This window comes from Lissotriton vulgaris, chromosome 1_1 (assembly GCF_964263255.1).
Source record: "Lissotriton vulgaris chromosome 1_1, aLisVul1.2, whole genome shotgun sequence".
NCBI lineage: Eukaryota > Metazoa > Chordata > Amphibia > Caudata > Salamandridae > Lissotriton > Lissotriton vulgaris.
The window spans coordinates 1,408,155,981-1,408,173,003 of NC_141685.1; the positions used below are offsets into that span (position 1 = coordinate 1,408,155,981).

The 17,023-nt window shown below is 44.6% G+C and overlaps 1 protein-coding gene across 1 annotated transcript in view; it reads right to left on the reverse strand.

Moving 5' to 3' along the window:
* COG5 (component of oligomeric golgi complex 5) overlaps positions 1 to 17,023 on the reverse strand; it is a 1,241,975-nt gene that overhangs the window by 235,987 nt on the left and 988,965 nt on the right. Inside the window, exon 14 of the mRNA XM_086929720.1 lies at positions 11,801 to 11,900. Within this exon, the coding sequence (XP_086785846.1) occupies positions 11,801 to 11,900 (100 nt within the window). The remainder of the gene's footprint in view (positions 1 to 11,800; positions 11,901 to 17,023) is intronic.

The window sequence follows — 17,023 nt, forward strand, 5'->3', positions numbered from 1 at the left end:
TTTAGGCCATGTGGATGGAAAGAATGCTATTTCGACTGAATTTAATTCCTTGCAAAATGTCAGTTGAGAATATATCCCTCGCTCTTGCTTCAGATCAAGGGCCCTTGTGTAATCAAGAAGTCATTTTCCTTTGGACAGAAATCCAATTGCATGGTTGATCGAACAGTGCTAATAAATTAAACTTCTGCATTCTGCTATTGTGCTCATGAATTGATATGTGGTGTAAATATCTGATCTACTACAAAAAAGTATGGAAAAAAAGCAGAAAACTAGTAACTGGGCACCAGGGCAGTCTTATTTTAGGACGTGGCACTCGGACGTACAGTTGTAAAATACATCCTGATTGATCTGCACACAGCAGGGTCCAGAGGAAACGATCACTTCTGCTCATCAAGCCATTGTAGCCTCTAAGCCACACAGAACTGACCGAGGAGTCCCGGAGGGTCAGTGAAGTGCCGCAGCCTACCAGCGCTGTTTGCAGGGAGAGGAAGGTCACCCGGACTACACTTCCCACCGCCCCACGCGACCGGAAGTCGCGCACGCCCTGTCCCGCCCCCGGAGGTGCTCACAAGTACAGCCAGAGCCCCGGGGGAGCGGGGGACACACAGAACTGACCGAGGAGTCCCGGAGGGTCAGTGAAGCGCCGCAGCCTACCAGCGCTGTTTGCAGGGAGAGGAAGGTCACCCGGACTACACTTCCCACCGCCCCACGCGACCGGAAGTCGCGCACGCCCTGTCCCGCCCCCGGAGGTGCTCACAAGTACAGCCAGAGCCCCGGGGGAGCGGGGGACCCACAGAACTGACCGAGGAGTCCCGGAGGGTCAGTGAAGCGCCGCAGCCTACCAGCGCTGTTTGCAGGGAGAGGAAGGTCACCCGGATTACACTTCCCACCACCCCACGCGACCGGAAGTCGCGCACGCCCTGTCCCGCCCCCGGAGGTGCTCACAAGTACAGCCAGAGCCCCGGGGGAGCGGGGGACACACAGAACTGACCGAGGAGTCCCGGAGGGTCAGTGAAGCGCCGCAGCCTACCAGCGCTGTTTGCAGGGAGAGGAAGGTCACCCGGACTACACTTCCCACCGCCCCACGCGACCGGAAGTCGCGCACGCCCTGTCCCGCCCCCGGAGGTGCTCACAAGTACAGCCAGAGACCCCGCGTCGCGGGACGCGCGCGGGCGCCGCCGGGCTAAGCCCGGGCAAAGGGCGGGCCCTCTGTGGCCCTCGGAGGCCAAAGGAGAACGGGACGGGCCACCCATCTGACATTTCCGTTGAAGAGGTACTGAAATATCTATTTCCATATTATTACATTCCTTGGCTTACTGCATTTTCACTATGTCCTTCTGGGAGGATCTGAACGCACTATGTGGAACCAATTATATACCGGACATATCGCCCACCTTAAGCATGGACACCAGGCCAGATGATGTAAGCGCCACCCTGCAGGATCCTCCGCTTCACTTGATTAAACACAAAACCCTAGCCAATATGTAGTAAACTACTTCTCTGTGGTGCTCTGCCTATTGGAATGTTGATGACATCATGGAATGCCTGGGGTGACTCTCTGGCTCTTAGTGTCAGTTGATCTACTCAGGCTGAGCTGATGAGAGCTAGCTCCTGGTGGGGTTCTTCTCCTATTCTACTTATCTACTCTTGTACTTGTCATCTTGGAAGGAACATACAATAGGAATGCCTGGGGTGACTCTCTGGGTTGTGGGTAGTCAATTTTCATCTGTTTTTTTTGGGGGGGTTGGTTTCCTCAATTGTACTCTGGGTGGTCTGTGTGTGGGTAGTCAATGCTCCAATGTTTTTTTTTAGGGTTCTTTGAGTCTGCGTCATATTCTTGGTGGTAGTCCATGCCCCATTTGTTCCCAGGAATATAGTCCTGTGGTGTACCCTACTTAGGGGAAGTTGTGTGTTTGAGTGGGTAGTCAATGCCATTTCCATATGCTTTCTGTGGTAGTAGTCTGTGTGGGTAGTCCATGCCCCATTTTGGTTCCCAGGTATTGTCCTGTGGTGTACCCTACATAGGGGAAGTGGTCTGTTTGGGTAGTCCATGCCCCATTTTGGTTCCCAGGCACTGTCCTGCGGTGTACCCTACATAGGGGAGGTTGTGCCTGTGGGTAGTCAAAGCCCATTTCTTTCAGTTTTTTTTGTGGTAGCGGTGTGTGCGTGTAGCCCATGCCCCATGTCCCAGGTTCGCAACCCTGCGGTGTACCCTTTTGAGGGGAGGTTGTTGATTTGTGGGTAGTCAATGCCCTATTTCCAGGTTGTCTTTCCTGTGGTGTACCCTACTTTGGGGAGGTGGTGATTTTTTTTAAGTATTAGTACCCTGTGTTCCCTATTTTTGGTGGAGATTTTTTAACATCGTTGTTTTTTTTTGACACTCTGCTTTCGTCAAAGTCTACCTGCCTGAGATTCGTGGCCAAGGGTTTCATGTTGGTGGGACTTTGGGTGAGAAGTTTCATTTTTCTCTGTCAGATTGTTGTGTTAAGGGAGCTTGTAAAGGGTCTGCGTCTACGCTTGCCTTTGTTTTTTTTTCAGGGGGTTTTCTCTCTGGTGTTTCCAGTTGGCAGCGTGACCATTTTTCCTTGCTACTCTGCTCTTTATTCATCCATGCCATGTTTTTACTCTAAGGGAAGGGGATGTGGCATATAGTAGCATTTAGTAGTTTCTTTTTATTTAGAATTTAGCATGTTGTTCTACTTTCGCTCATACTTATGATTATAGTATTTCTCTTCATGCTAATCTTACCTCATGCAGTACTTGTTGTACTTTATTTATTTGCGTACTTCACTTTTGTACTTTTATGCAAATGTCACACTTGAGGTATCTTTGTCTGTGTTTTCTTCTTCCTTTCCTCATTCACTAAGGAGAGAGGATGTGTAGTAAACTACTTCTCTGTGGTGCTCTGCCTATTGGAATGTTGATGACATCATGGAATGCCTGGGGTGACTCTCTGGCTCTTAGTGTCAGTTGATCTACTCAGGCTGAGCTGATGAGAGCTAGCTCCTGGTGGGGTTCTTCTCCTATTCTACTTATCTACTCTTGTACTTGTAATCTTGGAAGGAACATACAATAAAGGAACCTATATCTACAGTGGACTCCTGTACTTCCTTTTACCACACAATACACCTACGGGGGGGCTCAACACTCACGATGGCGATATTATAAAAGAGAACCAAGCCAAATATTCTAATGTACGTACTTGTTCTTCTTTTTTCCCTCCAACCCAATCACACCGATGGGGGAGACGGTGTATGGAAAAATAGAAAACCGCGCATCACCCCTTCAACCATCTTTGTTGGCCCAGCTTGAACATTTGCTAACATCTCTCATATCACCACTGGTGTCCAAAATTAACGATTTGGGGGACAGGTTATCAAGTTTTGAACAAACAATGAAAACGCACATTTCACCAAGTATAAAACCGATATTATCCAACTGTCCTATCCCCCTCACTATTCCGGAAAAACCCAAACCACATTTCCGTAAGCACGCCTCCTCGCAAATATTGTCGCCTGCTACAGGCCTCAAACCGGCCAAAATTCACCCGCTGATAAAACATACTGAGGCCAAACCCGAACTTGTTAAAATGCCACGAATTGACTTGCCCCCGGAAGCCGCCCCTTATGTGTCAGTCGTATCTGGGGTCCCACCATCAAACCAGGGAAAATATGAAACACGACAAGACCTGTTAAATAAGGTCATGCCCTGGCTACAGACCAACAGACCTTTGCCACCTAACTTAGACGGTGGAATTTTAAGTGTCAGGAGGGTGGGGTGGCTGGGCGCGCTGCCAAAAACCATCCCTGGGGATTTGGTGCTAATTAAATTCAAGCACATGAACATAGTCCCTTTTTTACGATCCTGCAAGCACAAAGAGGGGGATGGCCCAATTCGCATCTGGGATTTACACGACTTTTATCCGAGCATCCCACCTATTTCGTCATCAAGAACAGCAGTAAAGAATTATAACGGCTGGGGTGGGGGACCCTGTGTACCTAGTGCCCCTAGCTTCCTAGCTCCTAACAGATTCGAACCTTTGTTCAAAAAACGCACTTTCTGAGTACTCCTTATAAGACCCACTCATATCCCACCTAATAGCACTGTGTGTATGATTCCCCCTATTTCCTAGAGCTGTTCCATCTGACAGGGTATTGTTTTAAATTGTTTTTTTTTTTTGATTAGCTGTTCTCTCTTATCAATTTAATCGTGTTTTAGAAATTGATATATAATGAAATATTGTTGTATTTATCTATGTTTTGTTGTTGCTTTTATGATTTTAAATTCAAAATTGAATAAAGCTAATCTGAAAAAAAAAAAATATTGCATGGTTGATCGAACAGTGCTAATAAATTAAACTTCTGCATTCTGCTATTGTGCTCATGAATTGATATGTGGTGTAAATATCTGATCTACTACAAAAAAGTATGGAAAAAAAGCAGAAAACTAGTAACTGGGCACCAGGGCAGTCTTATTTTAGGACGTGGCACTCGGACGTACAGTTGTAAAATACATCCTGATTGAGCTGCACACAGCAGGGTCCAGAGGAAACGATCACTTCTGCTCATCAAGCCATTGTAGCCTCTAAGCCATCTTTTATGCATATGTAGACAGATAAAGACAAAAACCTCAGCTTCAGGGGCGTAACACAAGCCCACGCAGCCCCCGCGTTGCGGGGGGGCCACGTGCTCCAGGGGGCCCCGACCCCCTCACTGTAATGCATAATTGATTTGAATCATGGACTGTGCGCACTGCGCACGCCCGGCATTTCCAGCGCCCGTCATCTTTAATAAATCAAATGGTGGTGCTGCTGCGCATGAAGGCTCTGCCAAAATGTTGCGGGGGGGCCCGGCCGGGGCCCCTGAGAGTCTTGGAAATGGTGTGGGGGCCCCGGCTGGGGCCCATGATTGAGGCACTTAAAAAATGATGTCTGGGCCCCGGGGCCCCGAGGCTCATGAGGACTGGTGCGGGGGCCCGGCCGGGGCCCGTGAAGCTGGCAGCGGCTCTTAACCCTTTCGATGCTGATGACGAGCTCAGCTCGTCATGATGCACAGTTGAGCTGTGCTGATGACGAGCTGAGCTCGTCATGAATACATAGTAAGAGCAATTTCCAGCACAGGGGGGGAAAACGCCTAGCAGCCAAGGTGTTAAGGAATAGTGCGGGCCGCCCCTGAGCAGGCTCTTTAGTCTTTAAATCAATCTACAATACCGGAGTACATTCGGAGAGAGCAGGGTCCGTCTGGGACATAGTTTTAAAACTACGCTCTTGGCGCCTGCTCTCGCCTCATAAATTAAATGGTGCTGGAAGTTAAGTTAGTTACTCCTGAGGTGGGCGGGCCGCGGTGGGAGCACTTGGAAGTTTTCAAATTTGTTACTTTCATTTTTGCGGCAGCCAGTACAGTGCGTCATCACCACTGCCCTGCGACGAGACGGGAACTGGTTGGAAACGTGAGGTCGCATTATAGACTGACACAGTGTTATCACAGAGTCGAGGCTGCTGCGTGGCTCACGGAGGTATTCGTCGTTTTAAAAATGTAGAGCCTGACAGACACTGACCCTGTAGCTCTGCTGTCTGCTCTCCAGGCTGAGGGTGGTAACTGCTGCAGAGGATTAGGTAGGCTCCGTTCACTTGACAGTTTATTTATTTATTTAAAACTGACGAGAATGTATTTAATTTCGGGCCTTCATTGCTGCTCTGAGAGAAATCGGACTCACTCTGACACCTGGGCAGGAATGTTTTAAGTCCTGCTGTGCCCCTGCTGCCTCACTAGCCCTGTCCCCCGCAGAGATTCCCGTGTTCTGGAACTGTGCTGAGCCTGTTCCAACTGTGCTCACTGTTTGGCTTTCTTTGTTCCAATGGATGCCCCTCCAGTTCGGTGTGGGCCAGGACTCTAAGTCCAGGCAGAAAGGAAAGTCACGAGAACGGCCTTTCACCAGCCGTCCTCTATCTATCTCATACAGTGCTTTTCCACCTATGGGGCCAGATACCAGAATGCAGCTGCTGGTTCCTCTCAGGTCGGTCGGGTCCTCACTTTTCAAGGTAGAAAGGATTGCAAGTATTGAAAAAATCTACCGGATATTAACATTTGTTCGTGTACATTTAAAGCCATTTGTATTCACTTTTAACATGACTTTTCAGTTTTCGTTAATTTTGCGTATCAGTCAGGTATCATTACGCGAAGCTCTAAAGCACGTTTTCCTACTGTTTGCAGGATGAACTAATAAGGGAGAAAATACTGACTTTTTGTGATTATCTTTTTCTAATTTTCTACCGACCGTTACACTAAATGAGAGTTTTTGGATTCACAAATGGGTGTAAATTCTGATATTTATATGTTTCTCTGGTCTTCATTACTTTGTTTTGCTCATGAGAAAGTCTCACTCATAGTTTTTGAATGCCATTCATAAGTACACTGAAAAAATGAAAATGTCACTCATAAGCAAGCTGAAACCTTGGCAGCTATGCCTGCCCAGGCTCCCTGTGTGTTCCGGGAATGGTCTAGGCTGTACTATCTTGCAAAAGCCTAGCAGACCAGAACCTGTAACTTGTCGATGACCTGAATTGGCATCTGAAAACAAGGATTCTGCAGACTTCCAACTCTTTAATGCATCACTGAGCACCCAAAGTCAAGAGTAGCCCAGCAACTGCTGATATCAGAGCAATGCCAGCACCAGTACAGGGGTTGGCAATTTAGCAGAACCCTGTACTCCAGAAAGTTGGTTAGTGGCCTGTCCAGAAGAGGCCCTCAATCCGTGCTTATAGAGTGATGTCTGCAGTTGGAGAAGTGACGTATATCCATGAAATGGTGCAGACGGTACTTTAAATGAAAAGATACAAAAAGTGCTGGTACTTATTATCCACAGTTCCAATTCGCTCTTCCAAAAGTGCCGCTGTTCTCCCATTAAATGTATTACAACACTACTGAAAAGTGCAGAGGCTCTCCCTTTTAAATGCTAGTATATGAGTGTGTTTTGAACAGGAGAGTTGGTGTTTTGAAGGAGTATGTGCGTGGCAGAAAGCTGAAGAAGGATGTGGTATTGCTTTTGGCTTTGGCACTTGTTGAGGAGGACTGGCCTGCCATTTCTGGTGCTTTGCAGCCGTTTTGAGATAATCTTGAAGTTTCTCATTGCTCAAATGGGTATCATTTCTGAAATTATTTATCTCCCTCTTCTCTGTTGCTCGATTTTTGCTTGCAAGAAAGTGTCACTCATAGTCGTTGAATGTCACTCATAATTGCACTGACATTCTTAAAATGTCACACATAAGTAATCTGAAACCATGGCAGCTATGCATAGACTGTATCTGATTACAGACAGCAATGCGTTCTAGTGGTCCTGATCGCTACTATTTTCTTTCGTTGCCACTTTCTTTTGCGCTACCACCTATTAGTAGAACTGACGTATTCCTTCTTTATAGATGTCTTTCTGAAGTCTACTTACATTGAAGTAAAGAGAAGTTTTTCGTGTGTTTTCTTTTATCAAAATTCTGAGCTGTGCTTGAGGACCTCTGTTTTCCCTGCAGTATGGCTGTAATTAATCACATGTTATTGTGAATGTGTGTCTGGTTTAGTTTGCTCCTGCTTGTACGTTTGGGCACTTAATATTGGTAACCTGTAGAAAATCATGCGAGATGGCCATGTCATGTTCCCAGTCTGAGTCAACATAGGTGCAGTCTGTCTAGAAATGCTGACCTAAAGATACTTCTTGTGGGTCCATAACCTGCTGTTTTTGCTAATAGCTAATTCTGCTACAAAACTATGGCCAACAGTCCTCATATTATAGCCACAAAGAGTGGCATTCCAATACCTGTCTTTCACGTCAGGGAGCTATGTGCGCTTACCTAAAAAGGGCCCTGTTGGTTAGTTTTTATTGTTTTACGTGATGAGGAAAAACTAAAGATATATTTTATGAAAGGCAATGAAAAAATCATTGATGTGCTTAATCAGGGGTACTCCCCATGGCTTAGGTGTCGTACTGCACATATGCACCAAGGTAGAAAGAAAAGTTACATTTATGGTGGCAAAGACCAATTGGGTCGTGTTTACCATTGATCAGGGCCTGGCGGTCAGGATATACTCTTCTTGCTAATGGCTAACCGCACAGTGTTCAGGGCTATGCCATGGAACGCTCTAGAGATCACGCTTTCAGCAGATGCCAATACTGTTGACATTTAAAAAATAGAGAGAATAATGTAAATACAAATTTGAAAATAACATGACTTTGCAATAAGTAAAGTAACTCTTGAGCATATTGAATGGTTTGATTATCACACATATGTTTCTTGTCAAATTATTCTGGGGGAGAATAACTTTGTAAAACCTTGCACAATATTAAGACTGCACTGCAAGTAAAAGACTTGCCTCCGTGACAACACTCGGCCTTTTAATGCACAGTGGTGCACCTCATATCTGTTTCTTTCTGGCACCATGTTCTTGCAGTTAAAAGTCAGCTTGCAAGGAGTAGAACCAAATGTTTCTGTTGTATTGTATTGAAGGATTTATATTGTGCTTACTACCCCTATGTATGGTTCTGCAGCACTTACCTACATGGACAGCGAGCTACGCCATATATGTTGTGTGGCTGAAAGGGTGTTGTCTTTGGCACAACCCAGGCCTGAAATCTTGGCGGTCTAGGTGTTGTCAGCTGAGCATGAATCCGTCTTATTCTGCTAATTTGCAATTGGTCAAGCCAGACACATCATCCCAGGAACTCTGTGAATTTTGGGGCCTCAAATGTGCCTGGCTGCACAAGGTGACTGACTCCCATCCAGCCCCCGACCCTACCTGAAGGCAAGAGGTTGACTGGAGCTGGGGGTATGCTGTGCTAATGGAGTGGGAAGAAGCCTCCAGGGCCACTTGTGAGCACTGCATAGGAATTAATGGACTCTCCACGTAGAATGGGAATGATACTTTGCAATGCTATATCTTTGCAGTGACGGATCCAGTGTTTGTTGTTTTGTTCCTACTTTAATCATAACATACTTTCTGATGTTACTAAATAGTTTTTTTTTCTGATCATTTACTGAGAGGTTTCTTGATTCTGCTGATTTGCTGATACTACTAGTCGACACCAAACATTTTCCAAAGTAGCCTTCCAACTGAAATCTGCACCATTAAGGGGTAGACAAAGCTATCTTAGAGAAACAGTTCTTGCCTGACTACGGGCTAACTTTGAATTGTGGCTGGAGAATTTACCCCACCAAACGCCCGGCTTCATAGCCATCTTATACAGGGGTAAAGTTCTTGGATCTACTAATTTTTTGTCCTTTATGTCATTATGAGTCCTGGGTTTAACACAGTTTACATAAAACAGACTGCGTCAGTAGTAGTGTTGTTTTTTGTAAAGTAAAAATGTTTTTTGAAGACTCAATAAGGTGCATAAAAATATAATTAACAGCGGAGCAAGCGTCTCTCACACTCATAAAAGCAAAGACCTGGGTCGTGAAGTGAGCACGTGGGAGCCGGAGCCATTCCCTGGTGGAAGGCCATGGAAAAAGAAGTTCACAAAACAATCCTTGAAGTCTTCTTGCTCCAAGAACAAAGGAGCACACAGGGGCCCAAAGGGAAGAGTGAGGTGTACCAAACTGTGCAGCAAAGCATCATCAGAAATGAGTAGAGATGACCACAGAGCAGAACATGGAAAGGTCATGGCTCTAGGAGCTGGCAAGCAGATGAGCTTGGTTCAAATGAGACAATAGGCCCATAGCAAAGAACAGACAATTATAGATAAAGACCCTCCTTTCCGCATTCAGGGATGAGTGCTCCACTTTGCGGAATGTAATCTTCACCCACTTCACATCAACATTTCAGGGCTTGCCTCGCCGTCCAAGTCAGCTGTAGCTGAGAGTGTAAGAAAACCACAAGTGAAGGGACTGCATTGTGTCTCCAGAAGCATTTAGAAATTCCTGGATTCCTGCTGGAAATATGTTGTCACAAGAAGAGACGAGGGTACCAGGCGCTACTGGAATGAGGCCATGACTGGCTCCAATGGCAGAGACCAAGCTGCAGCGACCGTAAGGGAGAGGGCAGCAGGAGCACCAGTCTAGTGCCGTAACATAGACTCCCGTAGCACCTGTGGTGGCGGGGGGTGATCTCTAAGAGCCCGCTCAGCACAATACTCTGGCTGGAGAGCTCCTGATTGAGTCTGGAGGGGCCCCCTCCACGTATCTTGCAGGGGGGCCCCCTCAAGTTTCGTTACGCCACTGCTCAGCTTCATGGGGGCTGGGGAGCTGCTGCTCACAGAACAATTGACTCAGTGCAGGCAAAACAGCCGTACTCAGTTCTAGTGATGGAGAGATAACCAAAAAGAACAAAAAAGGCATAACATGGCAAAAAAAAAAGGCAAAATGAAAAAAAGAGAAGTAACGTTTTAATTTGGCAATTTTTGTCAAAAGAGGCGAACATGAGTTATATATGTAAAAAGCTACCAAATCTACATCAGTTAGTAAAAATACAAAATCGGTCACTCTAGTTGATCAGGTGCCCGATCTATATCTAATGTAGTCTATACTACTTTTCTAGGGTGAAATAATGTAATTACGGTGTAAGCACTGTCCATATTTTCAGCAGTTACAATAGTTTGTTGCAGCAAACATATTGTCTGAAAAGCAAAAAGGTCCTTGTGTTGGTATTTGATACTTAGCTTCAATATCCCAAAAGCTAGAAAGTGCTTTTAGAAGAAGCCAGTTATAGGACGCCAAAGTGGTAAAAAATAAACTAGGAACGACAATTAAGCTTGAAGAGACGCTGCTTGGAGGGAGAAGTGCCCACTGCATCTAGCCCCTTAACCTGATGATTGAGCACGAAGTGCCCACAGCACACTAACAGTAATAACGTTTCAGCGTGAGTATGCGTTTATGTTAATGCCCTTCAAAAGAATTTCGGCTTAGTGTGATCAAATTTCATTGTGTAGTATGGTAATAATGTGTGGACATTATCGGTGGGGTACGGGGTGGGGTAGGGGGAGCACATTTCAATCCACTCCATTGCATTCTGTCTGTGTGAGGCCTTGTGTGTGTGTTTTTCCCCCAGATGTTGGTTTCCTTAGCAAGTATTGTTTGTTTTATCCCTGCCACTAATTCATCTCCTGGGTGGAGCCAATAAAACCTCTACCTCTTCTTGGGGTAGATCCATAAAGTCTCTACCAAGGGATTTTTTGTTGTTGCGACTTCACCACTTTGGGGTGGATCCAAAATTGTCTGAGTTTTCATGGAATACGCCTGTCTTCGGCCTGAGGGGGACTTAGACCCATAAGGGCACTTTACTGATGTGTCTGGATTAGAGTTGTGGATTTCCAAAATGGTTGATGATACAAATAGAACCTTGATACTCCCTGAGATAACTACGTATATCCTAATGAGGAGGGGACAACACATTCACTAAGGTACTTCAGTTTTTAATGGATAGACATAATACATGCAGTATTAAAATCGCGTTAATCACATCAAACAGCCGTAGAAACATTTGCACACATACCAGCAAATTATTGTGTGCAGGAACACAACAAAACATGTAACACAAGCCTCACCCATTGTTCCCACAAGTAACATTACAAACACACACCTTTTCAACCAATCTTACATGTAATACTGTCGGACAAAAATATCCTGTGTACTGTGAAGCCACACTGGTAGCAGTCATGCACTGTACAAATAATAGACATCTTATTTGTGAGCATCACAAGAACTCCCTTAGAAGGTATCTTAATGACTACAGAAGCCGATACTAGAAAAGTGTGTGGAGGAAGGCAATCATAGGCGTTACAGGATGAATACAAAATGCAGCCATTAAATATTACTTACCAGCTGTTCTGACTTTACACCATACAGCTGTATAGTCTTAGCAATATTTTTTGAAACCGCTAAGCTGAGGTTTGGATCTACAGCAGCAACATTTAATTCGCTATTAAGAAAAAAGACATCAATGGAATCAAAATTACATGTATGCAAAAGGAGCAGTAAGTCACATTTTCATGAGTCATGGAATGAGAGAACATCACGGAACTGTTCAAATAATCAAAGTGTGATTGAGCATTTCCTCTCTAATGCACATGTTTTCTATAATTCACGCTTTTTGCTGTTGCATATTTCAGTGAGTCCCTTTTTAGCTGGGATTACAGTAGTTCAAAAACAATTAAGATTAGGTTTGACATTACTAGGCTCTCTCATGTTCGGTGCATCCTTGTAAACATTTCCAAACAGCCTCCTTCGGAGGTGGTAATGGGTTCGTGCAAGCTTTTAGCTCTGTAAACATTCAGGCTGCTGCACGAGGTTGATCAAATTATTTCCTAATATGCAGTATTAAGAGTTAAGTGGATCCTATCTTTTACGCCATGATGCCATCTGTGGCCTGCCACACTGTGCCTGAAATATTTTACTGATTACAACTTGACATGTTCATATGCTAGCCAACTAATTGGTATCTGCGTTACAGAAGAAATTAGTAAGAAATTAAAGTATATAATATATATGATGGTGGCATGTAATATGCTATTTATTCCCAATGTTGAGCGAGGGGAGGGCCCATGATTCACGAGAGGCAAAGCCTTGAGCGGGTCAGTATGTCTCTCTTATCCCTCAACAATGGTAATAAACAGCATATTACACTGAGTTGATATGCATGTATGGTGTGCGCAATGCTGATTTTTCATGTGCAGTAGTTACAAACGTAGGTGTTTAAACTATATATATAGAAGAAAAAATTAAAGTCATCCAGTCGGTGAGATAAAACCACAAAAAGTCGGCTATGGAGTATGGCCCCAAGTATTTATCTTGTAATGTGATTTTAAAATATAGTCCTTGAAGCATTTTGTTCTCAAGCCAGTTGTGCTGTAATACAGTTTGAATTTGTGTTTATTAGTACGTTTGCTCCAGGCAACGTGTTACTGAGCCACATTATTAGGTCGAGGACCTAAAGGCTGCGTTTGCGCAGTCTGGGGTCGGAGATTTAATGTCCTTTAGTAGCGCTTTGGAACCTGCCTCCCTGCCCTGTCTCTCCTCCATTGGCTGGCTTCCTAAACGGAGGCCAGCCATTGGAGGAGAGATGCGTCACTCCGGTTTAGCCCCGTCTTTTTCGGATTTGGGGGCGTAAGTTTTGCTGTTCTTTAGACAGTGACATTGTCTGTCACTCAAAACAGCAAAACCACGCCCGAATCCGAAAAATTCGGAAGCTGGCGGGCACCATTTTTTCTCGTCTGCGGTAAGGTGAGGATCGATCGTCTTATGCCACAGGACCCTGCTGCCGCCTCTTCTACCCAGTCCCCCACCCTCCTGTCCCCCGGGCGCCCGGAGATCACTGCTGCCTCCGGCTCCGTTTGAAGGTAAAGCACATGATTTTTGATCTCATGGGTCTGTCTCTTATTTTCTGCCCCGGTCTGTTAAGCTTTCGCGGACTACACTGCATGTCTCGCGCACCTCTCAGCCCTGCAAAATGGTAATGTTGCCAAATCCGCTGTAGGCTGCAACAAACACCGCACCCTCCCCTCCTAGCTTTCCAATACATTTTAAATGTATTATCTGCCCGTTATTTTGAAGCTGAACACATCAAGGCTATGGGTCCAATTGCGCATATCTACCCTCTGATTGCACTGTTTACACCGATTGGGTGTAAGAACATCGTCTGCCCGGATCTACAAGAGGCCTCGTCAAGCCGCAGGAACCTGCCACCGCCTCTTCTACCCCGTCCCCCACCCTCCTGTCCCCTGGGCGCACGGAGATCACTGCTGCCGCTGGCTCCGTTTGAAGGTAAAGCACATGATTTTTGATCTCACGGATCTGTCTTATTTTCTGCCCCGGTCTGTTACTACACTGCATGTCTCATGCACCTCTCAGCTCTGTGTGCTTTGTCGAAAACCATGAACCATTTAATTCCCGGAGTAATACATCAGTGGGCGTATTACCACCAGAACAAACTACTGCTTTGGATGTACTCTTAACTGCTATTTGGTTGGCCGTGACAGCAAAATTCCTTAGCTCTTCTTTTGTAGACTCTCTTCCTAGACGACTGAATGGAGTGAGCCTATTTTTGTCTCCCGTAAATAAGGATTCCAATATCAGCAGAGCGTGCTTCAGATTGTCGCTCATGCACTAGACTATTTGTCGGCGAGTTTTCATGATTTGGTTTCGGTAGCTTTTGTTGACTGTAACCAAGGGGATCTTCCTTGGTCTGGAAAAGCAAGTCACAAATGTTTAGCGGGGGCAAAGGAGTGGCTGTTTGCCATGTACATGGTGTGTTAGAGCACACATTTCTATTTCTTCCGTGATTACGCAAGAAAGGCAGTCGGTCTGCTCAAAGGGATGTGACATTTTTTTATGCCTGCTTTTACTTATGCACTTTGATACGATCGCCTGCTTGAGATGGTCGATTTTACATTTACTTTACCCCTAATTTATTTTTAATTATCACAATTTTACTACAGGATTGTGTTAAATCTAATTCTAATTCAAGCAGCTTCCATTAAAGCCAGGTGTTAGAGAAAAGACCATAAAATGGTGGTTCAAGCAACAAGCTTCAAAGGTAATCATTGCATCAGTGTACCCGACCTACTATCTTTTCCTAACAGGTGAAGAACGTCTACTCTTTCTTTATGTGTCTTAATACCAACAAGTAAAAGAAGAGTATGATGTAGAGAAAATGGTACACACAAATCAGATGTGCATTGACCATATTATATGTATGTCTGTTATTGCTAATTTGTGTGATGCTTTTTATATTAATAACTTTTTTATTCTTAAAACCATTTAAACGTGCTTATTTTTTATTTACATTGTGTATAGTTTTTTTATATTATAGCTGCTAGTTTATTTATTATCTAGTAATAATGTTTGTATGTATTTGAGTTCGATGTTTTTGACGAAAGTGCTGTAACACGTTTATAACGGGGAGTACCTTATTTGAATACGTGCGGACGGGGCACGTTTTTCACAGAAACGTCAGTTGGCGATATCTTCCGGCAAGTTCTGCAGGTAAGAACACCGTTTCTGTGATGTTAATGTAATATTTTTGGTTCTATGTGTGTAGCTGTGCGTGTGTGTAGCTCAGTGTATGTGTAGCTCAATAAGTGCATAGTTACCTCTATGTGTGTGTATAGATGGCTCAGTATCTTTATGTGGCTGGCTCACTATGTGTGTTAGGTGACTAAGTCTGTGGCTAGCTCTGTATGTGTAAGTCAGTGGCTATGTATGTAGATGTGTGTAGCTCTGTATATTTGTGTGGATAGGTCTCTATGTGTGTCTAGCTGACTCTGTATGTTTGTCTCTGTATGTATGTCTGCGTGATACACTTTGTATGTGTGTGGCTCTGTGTGGGTGGGTCTGTATGTGTGTGGGGCTGGCTCGCTCTCTCACTACGTCACTCTCTCTCTCCCTAACTCACTCTCTCACTACCTCACTCTCTCTCTCACTAACTCACTATCTCTCACATTACTACACTATCTCTCACTAACTCACTCTCTCTCTACCTCAATCTCTACCTCACTACTCAACTCTCTCTTTCTCACAGCATCACAATATCACTACCACAGTAAATATCTCTCTCTCTAACACACTACTTCACAACTTCACTCTCTCTCTATCTCACTACGTCACTCTCTCTACATCACTACCTCACTCTATCTATTTCTATCTCACTCTCACTACCTCACTATATCACGACACACTCTCTCAAAACTTCACTACATCACTCTCTCACTACCTCACAACTTCACTCTCTCTCTAACTCACTACTTCACTCTCTCTATCTCACTAACTCACACTCTCTCTATATCACTACCTCACGCTATCTATTTCTATCTCACTATCTCTCTCTCACTACCTCACTATATCACAACACACTCTCTCTAAAGTTCACTACATCACTCTCGCACTACCTCACAACTTCACTCTCTCTCTAGCTCACTACTTCACTCTCTCTCTATCTCACTACCTCGCTCTCTCTCTCTCAAATACACTAACTCACTTTCACTCTCTCATTCACTACCTCACTCTCTCTCTAGCTCACTACTTCACAACATCACTCTCTGTTTCTATCTCAATACATCACAACAACTCTCACCCTCACTACCTCATTCTTTCACTACCTCACTCTCTATCTCTCACTACCTCACTCTATATCTACTCCACTCTCCCACAAAAAAACTCTCACTACATCACTACTCAAAATATATCTATAACACTATCTCACTCTCTCTCTCTCTCCCTAACTCTCTCCCTAACATCACTCTATCTATTTCGATATCACTCTCACTACCTCACAACTTCACTCTCTCTCTCCAACTCACTACATCACTCTCTATCTCACTAACTCACTCTCTCTCTTTCTATCTCACTAAGTCACTTTCACTCTCTCTTTCACTACCTCAATCTTTCTCTATTTCACTACGTCACAACATCACTCACTGTTTCTATCTCACTACCTCACAAAATCCCTCTCCCTCACTACCTCATTCTTTCACTACCTCACTCTCTCTGTCTCTCACTACCTCACTCTCTATCTACCTCACTCTCTCTCACTACATAACTCTCTATACATCACTACTCCCCTCTATCTATATTGCTACCTCACTATCTCACAACTTCTCTCTCTAAAAGCATCACTACCTCATTCTCTCACTACCTCACTCTCTATCTCACAACATCACAACGTCACTCTCTCTCTCTCTAACTCACTACATCACTCACTCTCTATCTCTCTACCTCACTCTTTCTATCTCACTAACTCACTTTCACTGTCTCTTTCACTACCTTTCTCTCTATCTCACTACATCACAACATCACTCTCTGCTTACATCTGACTACCTCACAACATCCCTCTCCCTCACTACATCACTGTTTCAATACCTCACTCACTCTATCTCACTACCTCACTCTCTCTCACTACCTCACTCTCTCTCTGCTGATGCAATAGGTATCACATATGCAAAATATTACGCCAATGCCAACAGAAATGACAATGCCATTTATTTAGGGATAAAAAAAAGCAATACCAATAGCTCTACCTATAATATTGCCGAGACCATTGCATTGTAA